The sequence below is a fragment of the Mytilus galloprovincialis genome, chromosome 13 (genome assembly GCF_965363235.1).
Source record: "Mytilus galloprovincialis chromosome 13, xbMytGall1.hap1.1, whole genome shotgun sequence".
Classification (NCBI taxonomy): Eukaryota; Metazoa; Mollusca; class Bivalvia; order Mytilida; family Mytilidae; genus Mytilus; species Mytilus galloprovincialis.
This window is the reverse complement of record NC_134850.1, coordinates 42,780,899-42,807,292: the sequence shown is the minus strand read 5'-3', so window position 1 is coordinate 42,807,292 and position 26,394 is coordinate 42,780,899. Positions and strand designations below refer to the sequence as shown.

At 32.4% G+C, this 26,394-nt stretch overlaps 1 protein-coding gene across 1 annotated transcript in view; it reads right to left on the bottom strand.

Annotated features, from left to right (window-relative positions):
* LOC143056125 (uncharacterized) overlaps window positions 1-26,394 on the bottom strand; it is a 240,686-nt gene that overhangs the window by 193,501 nt on the left and 20,791 nt on the right. The window contains exons 15-25 of the mRNA XM_076229211.1: window positions 25,737-25,910; window positions 24,425-24,643; window positions 23,049-23,255; window positions 22,458-22,523; window positions 21,708-21,917; window positions 21,221-21,431; window positions 20,627-20,729; window positions 13,723-13,873; window positions 12,755-12,865; window positions 12,491-12,601; window positions 3,697-3,914 (exon numbers count right to left, since the gene is read on the bottom strand). Coding sequence (XP_076085326.1) covers window positions 3,697-3,914; window positions 12,491-12,601; window positions 12,755-12,865; window positions 13,723-13,873; window positions 20,627-20,729; window positions 21,221-21,431; window positions 21,708-21,917; window positions 22,458-22,523; window positions 23,049-23,255; window positions 24,425-24,643; window positions 25,737-25,910 — 1,781 coding nt within the window. The remainder of the gene's footprint in view (window positions 1-3,696; window positions 3,915-12,490; window positions 12,602-12,754; window positions 12,866-13,722; window positions 13,874-20,626; window positions 20,730-21,220; window positions 21,432-21,707; window positions 21,918-22,457; window positions 22,524-23,048; window positions 23,256-24,424; window positions 24,644-25,736; window positions 25,911-26,394) is intronic.

Below are 26,394 nucleotides of genomic sequence, written 5' to 3'. Positions count from 1 at the left end.
AGTAACGCTTCTTGTTATAGAAAATTCAAATGTAATGAGATAAATCTCACATACATAAATAAACAGTTATATTCAAATATACAGCCATTTTCTGTAGCAATTTTAGGTTTGGGGGACTAAAGACAAGTATATATATTATATTGTAAATAAATTGAAGAGCTTTCAATTTATGATCCTTTTACTTTGGATTCAAACACCAAAAGAGGCTGATACATGTAATCATCAAAACAATCATGGTTAAGACATCACAACAGTTCCGGAAAGTACAGATTCAACATTCAGATATATAACAAAGGCCACTGTGAAAAATATGATTTTTTTTAACAGAGAAAACTAATTTATAACAAAGTTATTTAAAAAAAACAAATATGAAAAACAGGATTCATATGTCTTTTTTGATCAAATTTGTGTCTGACTTGTTTAAACATTCCTGTCAGTTTTGAATTTGAAATGCAACCAGATGCTCCGCAGGGCGCAGCTTTATACGACCGCAGAGGTTGAACCCTGAACGGTTGGGGCAAGTATGGACACAACATTCAAGCTGGATTCAGCTCTAAATTTGGATTGTGATTAAATAGTTGACACAGCATAGGTTTCTAACACAGAATAAATGTGGTCTAATGAACTTAAAATACTTTTTTTCCTTTGAGCAATTCACTATGCTGTTGAATATTAATCCTCTCAAAAAAATGTTTGAAGAAATTTTCTTTTTATTTATGAAATCTGAAATGAGAAAAATTTAACCTCCCCCCTCCCCATTTTTTTTTCACATCCCCCTTTCCCTTTTTCCAAAACTGATCTCAATTCAAATTTCTAATGGAGTTTGCAACAATAACTACTCATTTAAATACATCATAAAATATTAAAATGTAACAAAAGGTGCTTGTTATCACTGAATGGTAAAGATTGTTTTAATTTATCAGTTGGTAGTAAAAGTCAATATACATTGTATATTGTATAAAACAATGATTTAAGTTGATTCAACTACTATTCTGGACAAAGAAAGATAACTCCAATCAATTGAAAATTTCTTGCTATTGCACAATATTGTGCAATTAGATATTTCTTGCTATTGCGCAATACTGTGAAATTGAAAATATTTGCTATTGCACAATACTGTTCAATTGAAGATTTCTTGCTATTGTGCAATACTGTGCAATTGAAAATTTCTTGCTATTGCACAATACTGTGCAATTGAAGATTTCTTGCTATTGCTGAATACTGTGCAATTGAAAATTTCTTGCTATTGCACAATACTTAATATAATAATTTTGGATCCTGATTTGAACCAACTTGAAAACTGGGCCCCTAATCAAAAATCTAAGTACATGTTTAGATTCAGCATATCAAAAAAGTTCAACAATTCAATTTTTGTTAAAATCAAACTTAGTTTAATTTTGGACCCTTTGGACTTTAATGTAGAACAATTTGAAAACGGGACTAAAAATTAAGAATCTTCATACACAGTAAGATTTGGCATATCAAAGAACCCCAATTATTAAATTTTTGATGAAATCCAACAAAGTTTAATTTGGACCCGATTTGGACCAGCTTGAAAACTCGGCCAATAATAAAAAAATCTAAGTACATTTTTAGATTCAGCATATCAAAGAACCCCAAGGATTCAATGTTTGTCAAAACCAAACTAAGGTTAATTTTGGACCCTTTGGACCCTAGTGTCGACCAATTTGAAAACAGGACCAAAAATTAAGAATCTACATACACAGTTAGATTCGGCATATCAAAGAGCCCCAATTGTTCAATTTTTGATGAAATCAAACTAAGTTCAATTTTGGACCCTATGGGCCCCTTATTCCTAAACTGTTGGGACCAAAACTCCCAAAATCAAACCCAACCTTCCTTTAGTGGTCATAAACCTTGAGTTTAAATTCCATAGATTTCTATTTACTTTAACTAAAGTTATGGTGCGAAAACCAAGAATAATGCTTACTTGGGCCCCTTTTTGGCCCCTAATTCCTAAACTGTTTAGACCTCAACTCCCAAAATCAATACCAACATTCCTTTTGTGGTCATAAACCTTGTTTGTAAATTTCATTGATTTCTATTTACTTAAACTAAAGTTATTGTGCGAAAACCAAGAATAATGCTTATTTGGGCCCTTTTTTGGCCCCTAATTCCTAAACTGTTAGAACCGAAACTCCCAAAATCATTCCCAACCTTCCTTTTGTGGTCATAAACCTTGTGTTAAAATTTCATAGATTTCTATTCATTTTTACTAAAGTTAGAGTGCGAAAACTAAAAGTATTCGGACGACAACGACGACGACGTAGACGACGACGCCAACGTGATAGCAATATACGACGAAAAATTCAAATGTTTGCGGTCGTATAAAAACTGGCATTAAAGCAACTAGAAACTCTCAAGAGCCTGAGTCGCTCACCTTGGTATATGTGCTGCTAGGGTAATCATACCCTAAGGATGATTTATCCCAAGTATGGTTTAATTTGTCTCAATAGTTTCAGAGAAGATTTTTATTAAAGATAACAAAAATTTAAGAAAAATTGTGAAAAATTGACCTTATAGGGCAATAACTCCTTACTGGGTCAAATGATAAACAGGTCATTCTTACTTTTTTATAGAGCTTACTTTGCTGAACAATTTTGCTGTTTACAGTTTATCTTTATCTATTATAATATTCAAGATAATAACCAAAAACTGAAAATTTCCTTAAAATTACAAATTCAGAGGCAGAACGGGTTGTCAGATGCGTCTATAAATTTCAGGGCAGATAGATCTTGACCTGTTGAACATGTTTACCCCATGTCAGATTTGCTGTAAATGCTTTAGTTTCAGAGATTATCCCAAAAACTGTATTTTACCCCCATCTTCTTTTTTAAGCCATCGCGGCTATCTTGGATGATTGACGGATACTTTTTTTAAACAAGTTACCGTAAGGATGATTTAGTCCAAGGTTGGTTTAATTTGGCCCAGTAGTTTCAGAGTAGAAGATCTTTGTAAAAGTTAATGGACGACGACAACAGACGCCAAGTGATGAGAAAAGCTCAATTTGGCCCTGTTGGCAATAACATAGAGTAAATGCAATTTAACACCGCATGCACATTTGGTAATTAACTCTAATGTTTCGAATTTACAACAATTACTTTAAGGCGGTCAAAATGGAAATTTCTAAAGTCTACTCCAGTAAACGTGTGTTTACTCTATGTCCGTTTAGTCTGTACTAAATGGGCATTTACTCAAGATAATACATTTTTATCTGTATGTGCACATATAAAACATGCCTTTACTGTTCCTGCTAGCTATTTGTGGAAATTATATTATCAAGACACAAGGAATTAATTTTTTATTAAAAAAAATGTGTTGACATAATTCCTTCTCTTTAAGGTCAAACAATCAATCAAACTGTACGTTGCTCAGGTCAGGTTTCAGCAAGTTTGAAAATATTTTTTAGTTTTTCTTTTCTTATATCTAAATATTAAATTATGTAATCTTATATATTTCAAATTTGAGAAAAGTCCTCTATATGGTAAATAAAAAAATTATTAGCATTTTCATTTTGGTCCACTCATTGGTCCAGTCATTAGTGTAACCCATCATGCAGTAGTAAATGTGTGTTAACCTTTTACAAAAAATAAATTGGGAATATGTCCCTAGAGACACAGATGATGCCCCCATTAGCATATATAATGTTATAAAGGGACATAACTCAAAGCCTACCAATGCCTTTGCTAAGTCTCTCAAATCTTTCATAAGCTGGGCCACTAATATTGGATCAACGTTCTTGAAGTCCATTAAAGTTTCTATGTCACCAACTGTCATATTGGCTAACTTCTCTCCTAAAAGTTTGGCTCCAACTTCTGACAATCCTTGACCAATAGCATATGCATCCTTTATACCAGTAACAGCTACTTTAAGTTCTTTAAAGATTTCTTCAGCTATAAAAACAAGTCATATTAGACAAAACATTAAAAATATTATTTCATGGAAAACACTATTAAAGCTACTGAACAAAAATGATTGGTTTTTAGTTTGTGTTTGCTGGTGTTTAAATCACCATTCAGCGCCCTTAGTTACACCATTGCGATAAATTATTACAGATGGAGGCACTAAGGAGTGACCAAATAATCTCAAAAAGGAAAACTAAAAAAAAATGCCAATCCTTGTCAATTACATCCGTAGTTATTTCATTATTAGTTTGTAGATATTTTGTGTTTCCAATCTTGTTTTCCATTTTTGAATATAAAGGTCTCCATTAATTTCCAAATTAATAATTCTTTACACCGTTCAATCCAAGCTACTATCAAAACAATAATCAAAGCACCAAAGGATGCTATAGGCAGTTAATCAAAAACCCAAAGGCAAACTTGGCCAAGTTCAGATGAATAGTGTAAAGAAATTTTTTAAAATATTATCTCAGGCATTGTTCTCGAGCTATTTCTAAAGTATCAAATAATGCTTGTACAGTAATGTGTATTTTATGCAATCCTACGGTATCCTATAGCTACCACTTTCAAAAGTTATTTTTAATTTATATTTATAAAAATTCAATGTCTGAGATTATGCACATACACTGTCCTATGTTAGGGGAGAGTTTTGTGCCAGTTGAGATGTTAAAATCGCCACATTCTGTATGTACCTGTCCACAGTGAGGAGCCACTAATGTGGTGATTGTTGCTGTATATCATATATATTTTTCATAATTGTTTTGTACATTTTTTTAATCTTAATTTCTTGTTAGTTTTAAGTTTAATTTTAGTATGATGTCCAAGTTATTCACTGTGTCTAAACCACACCGGCAAAATTTGCTCGGACTCGATGGTATCTAACATCCGGCACAATGACGGAACACCAATAGACAAAAGAAAGGTAGGTTTCTCCTTATTTTTTTTATTTTTTTTATGATATCGAAGAATATATATACATATACAACTATTTTCTATTGTGAGATGCAATATTTTCTACAACCGTTCTATATTAACGGAGAAATAAGTCAAAATGCATGTCAAAATGACGAATTGAGTGAACCTTGCCTCGAAATTGTTTAATTTCTCGTTAAATTGTTCACATTGAACGGAAAGAAAGGTACGGGAAGATAGATATTGACACGAAGATTGCAAATTTAGTTATTATGAGCATCTCCATTTTTGTATCTCTGTGTATGGAACGAAAGAAATGGGTCATGTCAAAATGGAACTGGCCGGTTTCTTCAATGTATACAACCCGGTTTCGTCATAGATTTCAAAATGCATAACCCGGTTTGGTCAAATAAAAAAAATCATAATCGCATTACATTATAATTGATTATTTAACTTCAGCGTTCAAAAGGAGTTTTGTGGGTCGTTGGAAAACAAGTTCGTTCACCGGACAACGGCTTATTATTTATATGAGTCTCAGATTCAAATAAATACTAAGCAAACACTTGAATTCCTACTCTTATAGAACACAAATATTTTAATTTACTTTGATATTAAAGCTCTCTAAATATGCGTTTTCTATATGAGTTATGGGAAAATATGTTGAACATGTTTAAACTTGAAATTAAAGTTTACGGTCTTAAAAATCGAAACACACAATTGATATGTCATTTTCTCGCACAAAAGGATGGACACCTTTATAAGTAATCTAATCCTTCTATGTATGTAATCTTTTCTACAATCGTTAAGGGATCATTTAAACTATGATACAAGTTTTGGCACACATCGCGCATTTACTATACAGGCTCTGTCATCGAACGAGTTAGGGTTTTTACATCAGTTTTTATTATTTGTACTTTTGTTGTACTGTTTGTGTCAGCGACAACACTTTGACTCAGTCCATTCCCGAATCACACGCTTGTAATTCCATGGTTGTCTTTGGTTGCTTTATACCATATGCGTTTTGAACATAAAATAGGCAGGTAGTTTTCTTGTTTGAATTGTTTTACATTTATAATTAAGGGCCCTGTTATAGCTTGCTTTCATGTAGTTTGTGTGTTTTTCTCCTTGTTTATGGCATACGCTGACCTAAACTTGATTAAATCAACATAAGTTTTGTGTCTAAAAGAAAGTTGTCTCATTGTCAATGTTTATGGGATAAGTGGTTACCGTCACTTTTTCTTAATAAGACCTAGATATAAAAGATAATCAATTTGTTTCAGTCTAGAATTTTAGTATATTGAAGGACTTTTTGTCTTATTTTAAAAATATGCTTTAAATTGAAAAATATTCGAATTAGCTCTCGCCGCGATATATCCTTTTTATGCTAATGCGGCGTAAAGTAACAAAAAATAAATCAATCAATCTCAATTAGACCTAGATATAAATGACGGTCATGTTTTGCAAACCAACTTTTATTCACATTGAAAATACAAAACTGTCAGATATTGCTTTCGAAAGTTATCTTGAAGTTTCAATTGAATTTGAACTGTACAAAAAAATGAATTTGAACTGTAAAAATAATGTGAAAAACATGCCTATGAAAATAAATGTGCCTACCAGAAACGGGGAGAAAGTTACAAATCTCACTGCTATGTTATGGATGCTTAAGTGTGAAAACTCGCTTTAGTGCGCAAGTAACAGTATTGTGCAGAACAGTATCGACTATAGTCGGTTTGGGACTGTTTGTCAATGATTGAATGCATAAATGTATTAATAATTGATAGTAAATATTGTAAACTAAGTGTATATAATATAGTTTAGTAAATTAAAATTACGGCACAATCAAAACACATCCTTTTATTTTTCATCTTTACATACTACTATTATAAACAAAGAAAATATAATAATGTTACAAAATAATTAGATACCAGTGTTTGCTATTCAGTATTTATATTCCATTTAAAATTAGTTTGAAGTTAAGTGAAATAAGGGATACGCCTTTCATTAGGAAAATGTGTATTATCATAATTAACTATGTCCAAAAGTGCCCGTTTAAAATAGATTTTAACACGCCAAGTTTACTTTACATAAATATATATTTAAATTCTCGAAAGACAATGTTCAGATCCGTGCCAAAGTTTCTTTTCATAAATTGTTTGTTAGAAAAAAAAACCAAAAAAAACGGGTGATATATATAGACGAAACCGGGTGATTGTGTAGTAACAACATTGACGAAACCGGTTTATTTTAATTTGACATGACCCTTTTCTTTCGTTCCATACACAGAAATACAATTATTGAGATGCTCATATAAATAACTAAATTTGCAATCTCCGTGTCAATATCTATCTTCCCGTACCTTTCTTTCCGTACAATGTGAACAATTTAACGAGAAATTAAACAATTTCGAGGCAAGGTTCACTCAATTCGTCATTTTGACATGCATTTTGACTTATGTCTCCGTTAATATAGAACGGTTGTAGAAAATATCGCCTCTCACAATAGAAAATAGTTGTATATGTATATATATTCTTCGAGATCATAAAAAAAAAATAAATAAGGAGAAACCTACCTTTCTTTTGTCTATTGGGGTTCCGTCATTGTGCCGGATGTTAGATACCATCGAGTCCGAGCAAATTTTGCCGGTGTGGTTTAGACACAGTGTTATTGTAAATGCTTTTTGTTCCAACGTTGGAAAGTTCCGGGCTTAAAGAACTAACTAGCCTCTGGAAAGTGGTTTAAAAGTTCCACCCGAACAAAGTGACTAGTTGAAATAGTAAACATTTTTGTTATTGTGTTAAGGGGCCAGCAAAAGCAATCCTTTGGGTGTAGGAGTTTCCCCCTGCATTAAAGATCCGCTAACCTTCGACTGTTGTCTGCTCTTAGATCAGGTTATTGTCTATATGACACCTTCTCCATTATCATTCTCAATTTTATTAACATCTCAAATTATAACTGAATTAAAATATCTTGATTACGGTTTAACTGTCTTCCATTACTCATATCATAATAAGAAAAAAACATTTATTTAAACTTTAAATCACTGTATTAGTAGGAGTTAAAAAAACTTGTTTGTAACTTCAACTTGTGCGATTTCTTTTCACATTATTTTCATCCCTTTTCATTTTCATTTTTACCCTTTCGGAGCACCTGCGATCACCCCTAGTTTTTGGTGGGGTTCATGTTGTTTATTCTTTAGTTTTCTATGTTGTGTCGTGTGTGCTGTTGTGTGTTTGTCCTTTTCATTTTTAGCGATGGCGTTGTCAGTTTGTTTTAGATTTATGAGTTTGACTGTCCTTTTGGTATCTTTCGTCCCTCTTTTTTAACGAGTGTTTAAATGTGAAAAATTATAAAAAGAAACATATAAACAAGAGGCTCTCAAGAGCCTGAATCGCTCACCTTAATTTTTTTGGTTAAATCTCTCATCAATGATTATTTTGGCTTTTCAATTTATTTAAATGTTCTTTGAATCGTCCTATTTTCTTCAAAAGCAAAAAAAAAATCATTTTCTCCTATGTTCTATTTTAGCCATAGGAGCTATGTTTCTGACATACAAGGAAATGAAATATACAATTTATACTAGATACTCTGAAACTCTTTCAGCCTAAGTTTGGCTGAAATTGATACAGCAGTTTCAAAGGAAAAGATTTTTTAAAGTAAGTCAACATGATGAACAAATTGTGAAAAAAGTCTTTAAAGGGCAATAACTCCTTAAGGGGTCAATTGACAATTTTGGTCAAATTGACTTATTTGTTGATCTTACTTTGCTTAACATTTTTGCTATTAACAGTTTATCTGTATCTATAATAATATTCAAGATAATAACCAAAAACTGCAAAATTTCTTTAAAATCATCAATTCAGGGGCATTATACCTGAAAAACCAGTTACCCAATTCGGCTGAAAATTTCAGGACAGGTAGACCTTGACCTAATAAATACTTTAACTTCTTGTCTTATTTGCTCTAAATGCTGGAGTTTTTGAGATATAAGCCAAAAACTGCATTTTACCCTGTGTTCTATTTATAGCCATGACGGCCATGTTTTTTGACGAAATAAAAAATAAAGCACAAACTTTATTTTATACATCCTACTGATCATTCAGTTGAAGTTTGGTTGAATTTGGTTTAGTAGTTTCAGAGGAGAAGATTTTTTAAAGTTAGCAAATATGATGAACAAATTGTGAAAAATTGTCATTAAAGGACAATAACCCCTTAAGGGGTCAATTGACAATTTTGGTCATATTAACTTATTTGTAGATCGTACGTTGCTGATCATTTTTGCTGTTTACAGTTTATCTTTATCTATAATAATATTCAAGATAATGACAAAAAACAGCAAAATTTCCTTAAAATTACCAATTAAGTGGCAGCAACCCAACAATGGTTTGTTTAATTCATCTGAAAATTTCAGGGCTGATATATCTTGACCTAATGAACATTTCTACACCATGTCAGATTTGCTCTAAATGCTTTCGTTTTTGAGATATAAGCCAAAAAACTGCATTTGACCCCTATGTTCTATTTTAAGTAACGGCGGCCATATTTTTTGACGGATCAAAAATCGAAGCACACACTTTGTGCATGATAATCTAAGGAACAATCATGATAAGTTTCATCCAAATCCATTCAGTAGTTTCAGAGGAGAAGATTTTTTAAAGTTAGCAAATATGATGAACAAATTGTGAAAAATTGTCATTAAAGGACAATAACCCCTTAAGGGGTCAATTGACAATTTTGGTCATTTAACTTATTTGTAGATCTTACTTTGCTGATCATTTTTGCTGTTAACAGTTTATCTTTATCTATAATAATATTCAAGATAATGACCAAAAACTGCAAAATTTCCTTAAAATTACCAATTAAGTGGCAGGAACCCAACAATGGTTTGTTTGATTCATCTGAAAATTTCAGGGCTGATAGATCTTGACCTAATGAACATTTCTACCCATGTCAGATTTGCTCTAAATGCTTTCGTTTTTGAGATATAAGCCAATAACTGCATTTGACCCCTATGTTCTATTTTAAGTAACGGCGGCCATGTTTTTTGACGGATCAAAAATCGAAGCACACACTTTGTGCAGGATAATCTGAGGAACAATCATGCTAAGTTTCATTTAAATCCATTCAGTAGTTTCAGAGGAGAAGATTTTTTAAAGTTAGCAAATATGATGAACAAATTGTGAAAAATTGTCATTAAAGGACAATAACCCCTTAAGGACTCAATAGACAATTTTGGTCATATTAACTTATTTGTAGATCTTACTTTGCTGATCATTTTTGCTGTTTACAGTTTATCTTTATCTATAATAATATTCAAGATAATGACCAAAAACTGCAAAATTTCCTTAAAATTACCAATTAAGTGGCAGGAACCCAACAATGGTTTGTTTGATTCATCTGAAAATTTCAGGGCTGATAGATCTTGACCTAATGAACATTTCTGCCCATGTCAGATTTGCTCTAAATGCTTTCGTTTTTGAGATATAAGCCAAAAACTGCATTTGACCCCTATGTTCTATTTTAAGAAACGGCGGCCATGTATTTTGACGGATCATAAATCAAATCACACACTTTGTGCAGGATAATCTGAGGAACAATCATGCTAAGTTTCATTTAAATCCATTCAGTAGTTTCAGAGGAGAAGATTTTTTAAAGTTAGCAAATATGATGAACAAATTGTGAAAAATTGTCATTAAAGGACAATAACCCCTTAAGGACTCAATTGACAATTTTGGTCATATTAACTTATTTGTAGATCTTACTTTGCTGATCATTTTTGCTGTTTACAGTTTATCTTTATCTATAATAATATTCAAGATAATGACCAAAAACTGCAAAATTTCCTTAAAATTACCAATTAAGTGGCAGGAACCCAACAATGGTTTGTTTGATTCATCTGAAAATTTCAGGGCTGATAGATCTTGACCTAATGAACATTTCTGCCCATGTCAGATTTGCTCTAAATGCTTTCGTTTTTGAGATATAAGCCAAAAACTGCATTTGACCCCTATGTTCTATTTTAAGAAACGGCGGCCATGTATTTTGACGGATCATAATTCAAATCACACACTTTGTGCAGGATAATCTAAGGAACAATCATGCTAAGTTTCATTCAAATCCATTCAGTAGTTTCAGAGGAGAAGATGTTTGAAAAATTGTTAACGACGACAGACGACGACGACGACGACGACGGACGCCAAGTGAGCTAAAAAAAGTCGTATTTTTCTGTTCCGGAAATCGGTAAGTTCTTGTAAATCATAAACAATTACGGTGTTATACGCGTCACAGATTCGGATTTTGATATCTTACAAAATATGCGACTTTGGAAGTTCAATAATGTCATCCTTTACTAAAGAGTTGTTAAAAGTTTTTATCTCAATATCTATTGAAGCACATTGAGTGTAATCAATGCACGTGTAGCATTATGTTACATTGTAACACCAAAGCGAAACAATCTTAAAATGACCTTGACATCAACCAATCAGAAAACTACAATAACAACAATTTATTTGACAAGCATGAAGGATCATGGAGGTGATTTGCAAAATAACGGAATAATATTAACAAGAATACAAATAAGCATACATTTAAGATTACTGAATTAAGATGATTTAAATAATCTCAATAATTTCAGACAAAAAACGAATAAAATGATTAATAATAAAGTACCTATGTATCACCAGAATCCTCCCAATTTAAAAGGTACGTAAATTTCGTATTCTATGTAATTTGAAATTGCCGCCAACTTATATCAGCTGATTAATATACTGACGTATGTAATACGTATCAATGACAAACAATATTCCTACGACTTTTGCCATTTAGGAAATGTAAACGACTCATCTTTATAGATTTTCGCCAATCAAATATTTCAAACTATTGTTCTTTGACATCTTAGCCAATAGCACAGGGGATAACAAACTATAGGAGAATTTCTATCAAGCACTTCTTCCAATGTGCAACTTCAAAACTTTTGGGAAATTCGACGACCATTTAAGGTTTTTATTGTAATATTTTTTTATATTCCAGAATAAAAAGCATAAAAAAAGTGTTCAATTAGTTATAAATAACATGATAGCCAGCCAAATAATAAAAGTGGCACATATTTCAGCATTTATTGGGTAGAGCATAAATCTAGAGTGCTCGCATTAAGCAGATTAACTGCTTAAAAAGATATATATCTTCCTGTACCGCAAATATTCCACTGAATGATTATCTAATAACACCGAAGTGGTCGGATTTCCATTACCAAAAGCTATAATCATGTTAATATCTACCTTCCTTTATTGTAATATTTTTTTTTCAAAAAATTTTCCCTGTACTGGAAAGAATCCAATGAATGATTTTTTTTGTTTACACCAACAGTGTACCAATAGCTTTAACAGATATTTCCCTGTACACCTAGCTATAGCCTATAAATGTTTCTCTACTCACACAAACACAGATGGGACTTCAGCTACCAATAGCTTTTATATTTACCTCCCTGTACTGTAAAGGTTCCACTGAATGTTTCTCCACTGACACCAAAAGTTGTAGGATTTCCACTACCGAGAGCTTTAATATTTACCTCCCTGTACTGTAAAGGTCCCACTGAATGTTTCTCCATTGACAGCAAAAGTTGTAGGATTTCCACTACCGAGGGCTTTAATATTTACCTCCCTGAACTGTAAAGGTCCCACTGAACGTTTCTCCACTAACACCAACAGTTGTAGAATTTCCACTACCGAGAGCTTTAATATTTACCTCCCTGAACTGTAAAGGTCCCACTGAATGTTTCTCCACTAACACCAACAGTTGTAGAATTTTAACTACCGAGAGCTTTAATATTTACCTCCCTGAACTGTAAAGGTCCCACTGAATGTTTCTCCACTAACACCAACAGTTGTAGGATTTTAACTACCGAGAGCTTTAATATTTACCTTTCTGAACTGTAAAGGTCCCACTGAATGTTTCTCCACTAACACCAACAGTTGTAGAATTTCCACTACCGAGAGCTTTAATATTTACCTCCCTGAACTGTAAAGGTCCCACTGAATGTTTCTCCACTAACACCAACAGTTGTAGGATTTTAACTACCGAGAGCTTTAATATTTACCTTTCTGAACTGTAAAGGTCCCACTGAATGTTTCTCCACTAACACCAACAGTTGTAGGATTTTAACTACCGAGAGCTTTAATATTTACCTCCCTGAACTGTAAAGGTCCCACTGAATGTTTCTCCACTAACACCAACAGTTGTAGGATTTTAACTACCGAGAGCTTTAATATTTACCTTTCTGAACTGTAAAGGTCCCACTGAATGTTTCTCCACTAACACCAACAGTTGTAGGATTTTAACTACCGAGAGCTTTAATATTTACCTTTCTGAACTGTAAAGGTCCCACTGAATGTTTCTCCACTAACACCAACAGTTGTAGGATTTTAACTACCGAGAGCTTTAATATTTACCTTTCTGAACTGTAAAGGTCCCACTGAATGTTTCTCCACTAACACCAACAGTTGTAGGATTTTAACTACCGAGAGCTTAAATATTTACCTCCTTGTACTGTAAAGGTCCCACTGAATGTTTCTCTACTAACACCAACAGTTGTAGGATTTTAACTACCGAGAGCTTTAATATTTACCTTTCTGAACTGTAAAGGTCCCACTGAATGTTTCTCCACTAACACCAACAGTTGTAGGATTTTAACTACCGAGAGCTTTAATATTTACCTTTCTGAACTGTAAAGGTCCCACTGAATGTTTCTCCACTAACACCAACAGTTGTAGGATTTTAACTACCGAGAGCTTTAATATTTACCTTTCTGAACTGTAAAGGTCCCACTGAATGTTTCTCCACTAACACCAACAGTTGTAGGATTTTAACTACCGAGAGCTTAAATATTTACCTCCTTGTACTGTAAAGGTCCCACTGAATGTTTCTCCACTCACACCAACAGTTGTAGGATTTCCACTACCAAGAGCTTTCAGAACAGACTTTCCACCAGTTTTTTCATCATCATCACCGACATATGTTATGGAATAATCCTTACTATTTTTCTAAAATAACATTAGAGAAAATGTGTTCATTCTTCTAAACTTTATTTTAAGGGTTTCATTTAACATTTATTCTGGTAAATTATATAATGACTTCTTTCCATGTTATCTCCAATAATAAAGGACAAGTAAATGACAAATTTGAAGATAATATTCAAAAAGTTATCGAGGCAACAATATACTACCTGGAATTGAGGCTCCTTTCAACAAATACTGACCGTTTCACTTATAATACTTGAATGGAGGTGTCTTTGTAGTAAAACTTCACTATATATGTAGAACAGACTAAAGTGCGATGGGGATGCTAAAACGCGATGGTCACGCTAAAGTGCGATCACCTAGGCTAAAGTGCGATGGTCTGTGTTATTTATTTAAACATGCTAAAGTGCGATTTTCCGCAGAAGTATCAACATTTGCAACGTTAAACAGCATTATGACGAGAATATTTGTCTAGATAAAAGGTTTTTATTACACAAGAAAAGAAAGGAGACAGAAACAAATGATCACAATCTTAGACATTTTTGGTTGTTGCTGGAAGAGGTTAACCTAATTTGTAAAATTGCAAAACAAAATTTAATCAAAACAGCTGGGGTGCCGAAAAAGTCTTCTTTGTTACTCTCTAATTGAACAGTTCTATCAAAAAAAATATGGTTTGTTATTTCTGTTAAATAAGGAATATAGGTCAACTAGACATCAACCTATATAGCTAACGAACAGATGTGTAGTAGCATCATATGATTGCCAATAAGACAATGCCATTAATGTATGCAACTTTAGGTTATAGTATCTTTAGCGCAGACCATTGGCTTACACCGCATAGTATTCTACTTTTAAGACCAAAGGGTCTCAAAACAACTAGTGTAAAACAATTCAAAAGAAAAAAATAACAACCTGATTTAAATACAAAACAATAAATGAACAGCAAATATGAAATATACCAACAAACGACTACTACTAAATTACGGATGTACTAACTACTGCAATTTAACCATTATACTTTTTGTACAACTATCGTACTTTAAATAAAAATCAAAGCGCTGTAAGCGTTGAAGGCAGTTAACCAAAAACCAATCCAAACAAAATTATTGAATTTATATTGAAAATATATTGTACATTTATGTTTATCTAATGAATTAATTATTAAGGCAAATAATTTATATGTTATCAAGGTTTCAAAAGCAAATAAAATTTAGAATGGAAATGGGGAATGTGCCAAAGAGACAACAACCGACCATAGAGCAGACAACAGCAGAAGGTCACCAACAGGTCTTCAATGCAACGAGAAATTCTCGCACCCAGAGGCGTCCTTCAGCTGGCCCCTAAACAAATATATACTGGTTCAGTGATAATGAACACCATACTAAACTCCAAATTGTACACAAGAAACTAAAAGTTAAAATGATACAAGACTAACAAAGGCCAGAGGCTCCTGACTTGGGACAGGCGCAAAAAAGCATATATCAATGTATATTTTTATGGTGAGTCTGCAGTGGTACAAGTTCGTTATGATTCTAGCTGTTCTAGTTGGTAGTTAACGTTGGTTTTAGTTGACTGTTAGTAGTACAAGTTGACTTAGTACGAACATGTTATAGTATAAATGGACTGGTTTCCCTGCAAAGAAAACTGAGTTTGTGTTCTTTAGTACAAAAGTTACGAGACACATATCAGACAAATGTTCACTACTACAGGGATCAAAGGTGAGGTCTGACTAACCTGCCCATAGTAAATGTAAATGATTTGTTATAGTGTCCCATACATTAATATATATGGTTTAGGGGTTGGAATCTTGACGGTTTTCAAGTTCTAAAACAGGAAGGGGTAGGGTGACCCAAGGGACTTCCCCTATATTTCATTTGATTTGCTATATTGTCCCATACATGAATATATATGGTTTTGGGGTGAGGATCTCATCGGTTTCCAAGTTCTCAAACAAGAGGGGTAGGGTGACCCCAGGAACTCCCCTATATTTCATTTAATTAGTTATATTGACCTATACTTGAATATATATTGTTTAGGGGTGGGGTGACCACAGGGAATCACTTTATTTCATTTGATTTGTTATATAGTCCCATACATGAGTATGTATAGTTTAGGAGTAGGGATCTCATCCGTTTCTAAGTTATCAAATAGGAGGGGATAGGGTGACCACAGGGACTACCCCTATATTTCATTTGATTTGTTATATAGTACAAAACATGAGTAAATATGATTTAGGGGTGGAGATCTCGACCATTTCCAAGTTCTCAAACACGAGGGTGAACACTGACCACAGGGACTCTTCCTATATATCTTCTTTTACATATATCTTTTGGTTTTCAATTCTAGTGTTTTTATTTATTTATCATGCATCGATGTTTTTTGTCACCTGCCTGGATATTTTTTTGTAGCTGATCACCAAAACCCGGAATTACCCTTATCCGCTTCCGGTATCAGATCAGATATTGTAATTGTCTTCATGGCATCCATGGTCATTGTGTTTTCAATGTTGTTTTTGTCAGTCAGATACGATTTTACTCGAATATACACATTATTTGTCGGCGATGTTATGTATAAAGCTAGCGGTTGAACAAAATGATTAACACTGTCATGAATAATAAGGATGAAAATAAGATTTGAGATCGTTTATTTGGAGACTTTGGTGAAAAAGTTATAGCTAGTAACCAAGTCGAAAGTCCGATTTCAAAAGTGCAAGGTCCCAGACCTCGGACCACAACTAATTCGAACCCCTGCGTTCAAATTGAAAAGATACGCAAATTTCGTCTTTTAAATTGAAATTGCCGCCAACTGCATGAATAGTTGAACTTATATAATAGACTACTGACATAGTTGTACTACGTATTGATGACAAATAATATTCCTAAGATTTTTGCCATTTGGGAAATCTAAACTACTTGTCTTGGTGATTAAATATTTCATACAATTGTTCTTTGACATCTTAGCCAAAAGCACAGGCGATAATAAACTACATAAGGATTCCGGATTCCTAATGAGCACTACTTCCTATGTGCAACTTCAAAACTTTTGGGTGATTCGACAATCATTTAAGTTTTTTCTGGTCATATTTTTTGTACTCCAAAATTAAAAGTATTAAAAAAGTGTTCAATCAGTTATATATAACATAGTAGCCAGCTAGATAAAAACAATATCACGTATTTCAGCATTTATTGGGTAGAACACAAATCTAGGGTGCTCCCATAATGCAGCTTAACTGCATAATCATAAGATGTAGTATGAACTTTCCATCCAGCCCAAAATGTCGTTCATGTATGCACCTAATTATCATACAGCATTCAACGTAAAGCCTGGGCCCATAATGCATAATAACCTATATAGGGGTATACAATGACCAGTGTAAAACAATTCAAAAGAGAAAGACTACAGCTTGATATTTAAATAAAAACAAGAATGTGTCCATAGTACACGGATGCCCCACTCGCACTATCATTTTCTATGTTAAGTGGACCCTGAAATAGGGGTAAAAACTATAATTTGGCATTTAAATTAGAAAGATCATATCATAGGAACCATGCATGTATACTAAGTTTCAAGTTGATTGGACTTCAACTTCATCAAAAACTACCTTGACCAAAAACTTTAACCTGAAATTTGCACTATCATTTTCTATGTTCAGTGAACCGTGAAATTGGGGTTAAAACTCTAATTTGGCATGAAAAGTAGAAAGATCATATCATAGGACACATGTGTACTAAGTTTAAAGCTGATTGGACTTCAACTTCATCAAAAACTACCTTCACCAAAAACTTTAACCTGAAATTTGCACGATGTACTAAGTTTAAAGCTGATTGGACTTCAACTTCATCAATCAAAGCCTTAAAGGCTGTAAAAGCAATTGCTGCCATGTTAATGTTTGGGGACTTTTATTTTTCATCCACATATATACAAGAATTAAACCTGACATGAGTGTTGTCTAGTTAAAAGTAAGAAGGTTTTAACTTTATATAAATAAAAGACTTTAGCAGAAAGTCATTTTTAATATGTTTTATATTTCACAAGGAGACAACACGTTTACCAGGCTAAAGTTGGGGTCAAATATACATGTGCTGAAACATATAACTCAAAAAGAAATCATCATGGATTATCCCCTGGTAGTGTTTGTAACTTCCTTGGCAATAATTTCCTTTATTGATTTAATTTTAACAATTTTCATTATTAATTTATATTTAACCATTAACACAAATGATTAAGTTAAAACATTTCAACTTTCCAGACGCACATGTTAAAAAACGGGAAAGAAATAAAATATCTTACAAGACATAAACATGTAAAGAATAAATTAAATGTATATTTCAGCTTAATAAAAATATTTTCATAATGTTACTTTGTCATCATTTTTAAAACTAAGTTCCAAACATTATTGCTCAGTTGATATGTGTCCTTCTGATGCGGTACGAGCACAGGCACTTGTTTCTATCCATAGGAAGGTCGAGCACTTGTTTCTATCCATAGGAAGGTCGATTATCCATATAAATAGTTTTATATGGATAGTCGACCTTCCTATGGATAGAAACAAGTGCATGTGGGTACGAGATAACTACAATTCTCATGCAATCCCGAAAAGGGGGGTCATCACAGACAAACATGACATTAAATCGTTATCACTGAACTAGTATATATATTGTATAGGGGCCAGCTGAAGGACGCCTCCGGGTGCGGGAATTTTTCGCTGCATTGAAGACCTGTTGGTGACCTTAATTCTGCTGTTGTATGTTTTTCTATGGTCGGGTTGTTGTCTCTTTGACAAATTCCCCATTTCCATTCTCAATTTTATTATACGAACAAGAACAAACAGCTCTACGTTGCTTTGATATTTATCAATTTTCAGGAAACATTGCGAAAAATGATCTTCAATATTTCGAAAACATGTGAAATGAAATTGCTAACACGGTGGACCGTCGAGTGTCAACAAACGTAGTAGACTTGTTCACTGAAAAGACGAGGATAATGGTTTCATCTGACATTTGTTATGCAAACCCAGTTTTGATCATGATATTTAAAAAGACGTACTTTTTTCAATCTATGTATCAATAAACTAGAAAATTCCAAATTGTAAATATCTCTTCATCTGGACCGACTTGGCATCTACTACGTTTGGACGGGTCCATTTCATTAGTAAGGTGATCGATAAATATTACGGAGTTTTGACAGAAAAGGAAAACGAACTTATTGTTATGTGTTTTCAACAAGGGTTTCGTTCCGCTAAATTATTTGCGCAAATAAAGTTTGTCTATTTTTAGATTACAGGTAATAATTTGACACTACGCATTAACCTGTGTAGTGATTTTGATTTTACGATAAATGTATGAATGAACGATAATTTTATGAATGAACAAGAGCACCTGACCTCTTAAAGAAACACAAATTAAACATAAAAAACCGTATTTATTAGGAGATAATTCAGTTAAATTTTCAATACTAAATCAACAACTGAAATGAATCCATATTTTGTTGAAACATCGTACGAACGGCGGAAAACGGAATCGCATTTATAGAAATGTACTTTTTTTCACTCGGACTTCTATGTTATTTGATAGTCAAACGGTTGACCCTTTAAATACAAAAATACATCTACAAGAACATATTCTGAAACTTCTTAAATCCACTAACTTTTTTTTAAAGTTTCAAGCTATGTATTGCATTAGAAAACATACATAGGTGTTAAAGAATGACTGACCAGGAGCCTGTTAAACAAAATACTATGGCTTGATCTGGGCGGAGTCTCTGATCTGGGTCACAAAGATGGCCATACGCGACGGCATAAAAGCAATTGCTTTAAAAACTACCTTCACCAAAAACTTTAACCTGAAATTTGCACGATCATTTTCTATGTTCAGTGAACCGTGAAATTGGGGTTAAAACTCTAATTTGGCATTAAAAGTAGAAAGACCATATCATAGGACACATGTGTACTAAGTTTCAAGCTGATTGGACTTCAACTTCATCAAAAACTACCTTGACCAAAAACTTTAACCTGAACGAACGAACGAACGGACGGAAGGACGGAAGGACGGACGGACGCACAGACCAGAAAACATAATGCCCCTCTACTATCGTAGGTGGGGCATAACAATAAACGAATATAATTAGGAACTCCACAACAAACGAAAACCATTGTCTGAACCACATTTCCGTTACACCATCAGACTTTAGCGGTTATCTGATCGCACTTAAAAACAAACAACCATCGCACTTTAGCGAAGACATTCACACTTTAGCGTGAACATCGCACTTTAGAGTACCATCGCACTATAGATTCCTACATATATATGGTGTACTAATTTTTGCACCTCATGTTTGTGGTATAACATCTTTGCCCCAAGTTTATAGTTTTCTATTTGGTATTAAATTAATATAAAGATCCACTTTGTTACATCTTGTGATCAATTTTTTTGGCAATCGTCATGGCAGTCAGCAGGGTTTTAAAACATCAGTTGTTCGACCTGTTAATCAAATGTGTTTTGTTAAAATATACTTTTTCACTTTTTTGGTCTTTTGGAAAATGTTGTTTGTGCTGTATTAAGACCCCTCTATAACGAAATTTATTTAACGCAATCATAGGTTTGAACCTTGTTTTCAATTTAGACTTGTTTATATATATACATATAGCTACATAAAAAGGAATATGTTGAAAGCTGAAAAGAGTCTAAAACAAGAGGATGTACATTCAGTGGCATGTATTTCTTACAAATTGAGGTTGAGAAAAAAATTCTATAATGTTAGGGTCTGCACTATACTTACGCTGTACTCAATACAAGCAGCAATATAAATGTTCTTCTCTGCGTCAGTTGCATTTCTATCTGTCAATGTTCTTAGACCCGTTTTCATATCTTTGATGTCGACTCTGAAAAAGTCAACGAAGCAGCATTAGAAATAAGATATAAAAATGATCAAAATATATATATTTAAATTTCTTAACGTCTTACAAAGAAGTACATTATGCCTAAATATACAATAAGTACATGACTAGTATTTTGAATATCACAGGTAAATCCAGGGGGGATTTGAGGATATATGCCCTCCCTTTACTAGAAAATAAAATCATCCTAAATATAATTAAACATTATGTGCATGTATGCCCCCTTTCCATGAAATCTGGACTGCCCCTGCATATTAAAATCAAACATTAATATTCATTTCTTTTGCAGTGTTAGAAAAAAGGAAGAATTTTTATTTTTCGAATATTAATGTACTTATATGATAGCCCTTGCAACAATATCATTATATAAAGGGCAATAAATTTAAATATTTTGGATTATCTACATACATGGGAATACCAATATACCCCTCCCCAAACAAAATCTTTGTTCAATTTAGGGTCATAAAAACACAAACTCTGATATTGCACTCCTACGTCTCCTACGTCCTGGACATGTTTTTATTTTTAGGTCAGATGCTGTCAGTAAATGGTAATCTTCACATGTTCCAGGAGAAATGTAGCATGCAGTCAATCCTATGGTAGTCTTGTAAGCTGTAGCTGATGTTGTTGTGTCCAGGGTGAAGTTTAACATGAATGAGCTAGACAATGATTCAACCTGCTTAATTCCTGTAAAAATTAAATTTAAAAACTCGTACAATTTGACAACATTCTTGTAACATTTATTTGTCATCATGGTTTTCTGTTTTATTGAACATTTCTTTATATATTTTTTTGTCATGGGAATGGTTCTTTAAATAACCTTGAAAAACTAATTATTGAAGGAAAAACCAAAAACCTTACTTTTTCCTTAATATATGACACACACAAAAAAGAATTCAACAAGGTATCATTATCTTTTGAACCCTTTAAATATTCAAAATGGTCTCATTACAAAGGAAATACCATTAATTGAAGCCAGTCCAGTTCTTGTCCATGTGTGTCTCTCTAGAGTGTAGTCAATTTGATCAGCACATGTATCCAAGGCAAATGTCAGTTCAGTATTACGTTTACCAGGTAGGAAGTTCAAATCTAAACAACATTTGACACTGAAACAGTCAGCAGCCATCTGACATCTCGTCAGAGCATAGGTGGTAAAGTTAACACCAGGACAGGCTATAAAAAGTACAATAAACAACAATGTCTGATTGATTTTCATTTGGTTAACATCCTATTGAAAATATTGTACAATTTCTGTATGCTTAACATCTTGTGGCAAATATTCCTGCATATTCAATAAAACAATAATGTTATACAATATGTAGGTTCTGCAATGCAGATTAATCGAGTTGCAATTAGGAAACTTGGTATGCCACTGAGGGTATATTAGTTAGAGGAACTATTTTGTATAAAAAGATCATGACAAAATACTTTGTTTTTATGAATTGTCTGTATTATTTGATGATGTTAACTACTTCATGTTTTTTTTAATTTAATTCTTGTTTTTCTTTGAACAACACAGATCATCACTGTTAATCAGTATGGTATGCATAAATTCACAATTTACATGTCATTATAGAGTTGGCAAAAAATGATTGATGAAAAATGTCAGAAATATCAGTCACATATTTGTGAGTTTAAAAATAACAGCAGTCATTAACAAAATATCAAATTATATTTAATAAATAATAATAAAAATAATTCATATAACTATACCTCGATTGTATGTTTCTATAGAAAACTGGGAACAAGGTTTTGGCTTCCAGTAGTCAAAGGTTATTCCTGTCAAATTGTAAAATAAAGTTATTGTTGTATAAACTTTTTAATAAGTTCCACATTTTCTATTGACATTGAAGGGTTATCATTCATAAGTAAAAAGATCAAACTTTTAAAAATTAAACAGGAAATAATACAAGATAGTATAGCGATGTATATTACAATACTAAAACAGTAATATGGTATCGATTTGATGACAGAAAAATATATACAATTGAGATTTCATTATGAATCCTTAAAACATCTTCTGAAAGTATTATTACCGCCGAATAATTTGTTATAATGACACTTTTCCTGCTTTATCAATACTAATTGCTCTATTATGAACAAGAGAAAAGTTAAAAAAATTCAGCTATTACTTTTATGTAAATCAAATGTAGTTGTCTCATATCTGAGGAACATCACTCAAATGTACTATGGAACAAAATACTTTAAAAAATTCACAAAAATCAACAAGTTTCATTCAGATTAATTGAGCAGCCAGAAGGAAAAATTATCTTTAATTTTGATAAGTAAGTTTTTCATACATACCATAGAAAAGTATTTTAGGCTCTGTACACTCAGGATAGTAAAGTTTATTACTGGTAAATATGGTATATTCTTGTAAACATGACCCTGATGCAGAATCATAACACAATTTGATAGTTAAATCAACATTAAAGTGTTTCATTGATGCCACATGGTTAACACTATACACAACTCTCAAAACTCCATAGAGGTTCATGTTTTCTGTTGTTCCTGTAAAAGAAAATGAAATGTTTTTTGTTTCAATAAAAGTTATGAAAGAGGGTATATTAACATCCTGACAGGTTAAAACAAAATGAAAAACTATCTCATTAGTTTAAGAAAATATTCTTGGATTCAATAAACCACTCTCAAAATGTGAAATTTTTACAATTATCTGTCTGAAATAGTATCTTTTAATCATATGACGTAATAAATTATTTTTGCCTTACATTGTGAGACAAATTTAATGAATTTTCATGCAAAGAGCAAATTTATTGAAGAATGAACCAAAATATTACAATGTTTAAGTCCATAGTGAAGAAAATAAATACAAAGAAATCTTGATTAAAGGTTTAAATGTAAAATTCTCAAGTGAAAAGATCAGTTTTAAGTCATATGAAACTACAAATTAAAAAAAAAATGATCATATGTTTTTTTTATAACTGAATGGCTATTTTTTATTATAAAACTTATGTACATATACTTTTTTCTTAAGAAAGGTCTATTATTTGTCCAAATTTAGAAGAAATTTTCTTTTTTTTTTATTGTTAGCTAAAATTCAGCTATATTTTTCTCAGGAACCACAATACAATTATTGTTTTAGATTTATGAGTTTGACTGTCTCTTTGGTATCTTTCGTCCCTCTTTTATTATTTGCGTCCAGTTACCAATTTTTTTCGTATACAGTGAACTCAGCGTGACCTTTCTCGTAAAAATCTGGTCATCGCAATCACATGGATCTGTCATTGACATAAACTATTATCTTATTGTATATGTTATTCACATGCTCAATGCCAATGCTTCTTTGTTGATTATTTACAAAGGTGACAATCGGTAAACTACCGCTTCAAAACATGACAATTAATTAGCTGCCATATTTTCACATCATTACAGACCGAGAGATATTTTTTTTACATTTATACAATATTGATGCTTAAATAATGATAAAATCATGCATAGAAGACTAAGTTTATGATATATACATGCATTCGTTCAAGAATTGAATGAACATTATTTTTTACCAGTCACTCGTTTCATATAACTTTATACAGAGGAAAATGATTGCCTACAATACTTTTCACAAATAATCTCGATTTGAATTAATAATAATTTATATTGAAACATTATTACTTATGAATATTTTAACTCATAAGTATTTTCACTGGTGCTTAGAAGCATACCCCAAGCATAGTTCAGTAAAACCTTGTCAATAATCAGATTTTCCAACTGTATAATCAGTGTGTATCTACAAGTGTTCATGGTCACGGCAACATAAAAGTCTCTTTTCAGAACCTCAGACTTGGCACAACAGGAAACAGTATTACAATCAGTAGCGATATGACATAGTAATTCTGTTTCAGGTAAAAGGGTTAAGTCACCTGATGCTGTATTGTTACATTCTGTAATGAAACAATTATAATGTGTTATGTACTACAACATGTACAAAAAAAAGAGTAATCGTTATCATACATGAGTAAAAGTAAAACCCATTCTAAAAATTAAGACTCCTTCAAGCTAAAATTAAAATTTTATCAACAAAAATCATGACTGATTATTTAAATGACAATATTTTCATATCAATGAAAATAAAAAAGTTTAGCTGAATTTTTCCAAGATTAACATTTTGTCAGTAAATAATGTAATTTCATAACTGGTTAAACAAGAAAAAAGTTTCTTTTAGGCAAAAAAAATGCATATTTTCTCTTAAAAGCTGAAACAATCATATTATTTTATGAAACAATAAATTGGAAGAGATAGGAAATCGGTAGTTGAAAAAGAAAAAAACAATCTCTCACGAATCACTTGATCAGTCAACCATAGTAATAGACCGTACATTGAATTTGAAAAACTTGACTGTTGATGTATATGCGGGATTTACAAGAGATTTCCACAGGCCATATGGGATGGAAATATCACAGATCTGTTGGATCAGTTCTTATAGTACCAGCTGTCTTCTGATGAACTACTAAGTTTGACTAGATGACATTTTAGATGGCAAAAAAAACCGTTACGTCACTATTTCAAAGCTTGATAAAACTATTCTAATTCAGCCACATATCAATTCTAACTGAAAGAGCATTTAAAACTATAAAGAAATTTACACTGACTTCTGATCAGAACTAGACAATGATATATTGTGGGTCTTGTTATCAAGTCAATGTAACCAAACTGTCAGTTGTTTTAAATATGTGCATAGTAGTATTACTTTAAAAGCAGCAAAACAGACCACTGTTAAATACAATAAAAGTTTACAGTAGAAAATTGTTTTTTATGTATAATGTGAAATTATGAACATTGTTCATATTAAATAGTCCACATCTACGTCACGCGTTTTCACACGCTTTTTGACATGTCATGTCATGTCATGACATGATTTTTCATTGTCAGAGGTTGGCAAGTATGATCTACATTTTTGACGAACGTTGTGAATATAATAAATTGAAGCCAAAACCTTCACCCTTTCACTCTGCCTATCTAGTTTATGAAACAAACCATTATTCCATCCATCTACAGCCCCAACATAGGGTGCTCCAGTAAAGTTACAGATGTTGGAATACTCCATAAAATCATCTATCTGTAGTAGCTGTAATAAATCATCAGCATCCACTATTGACATGTTTGTTAGTCCTAGACTTCTGTCTGCTAACCATGCAGATAAAGAGAATCCTGTAATAAATCATCAGCATCTTTGGATTGGATTTGTAAACATATTCAATTAAGAAGTATACAGGTTTAAGATTGGCTTTGTAAACTGATTCAGGTAAGAAGTAGACTGGTTTAAGATTGGTTTTGTAATACCAAGTCAGGTAAAAAGTGAATAGGTTTTAGATTGGCTTTGTAAATATATTCAGGTAGGGATAGATAAGTTTTAGATTAGCTTTGTGAACAGATTCAGGTAAGAAGTAGACAAGTTTAAGATTGGTTTTGTAAAGTGATTCTGGTAAAAAAAATAGACTGATTTAAGATTGGTTTTGAAAATCGATTCAGGTAAAATAAGACAAGTGTAAGATGATTGACATATTTGTAACGCCTTTACTTCTTACCTGAATGGGTATAAAAAAAAAACAATCTTACCCTTGTCTTATTTTACCTGAATCGATTTTCAAAACCAATCTTTAATCAGTCTATTTTTTTTACCAGAATCACTTTA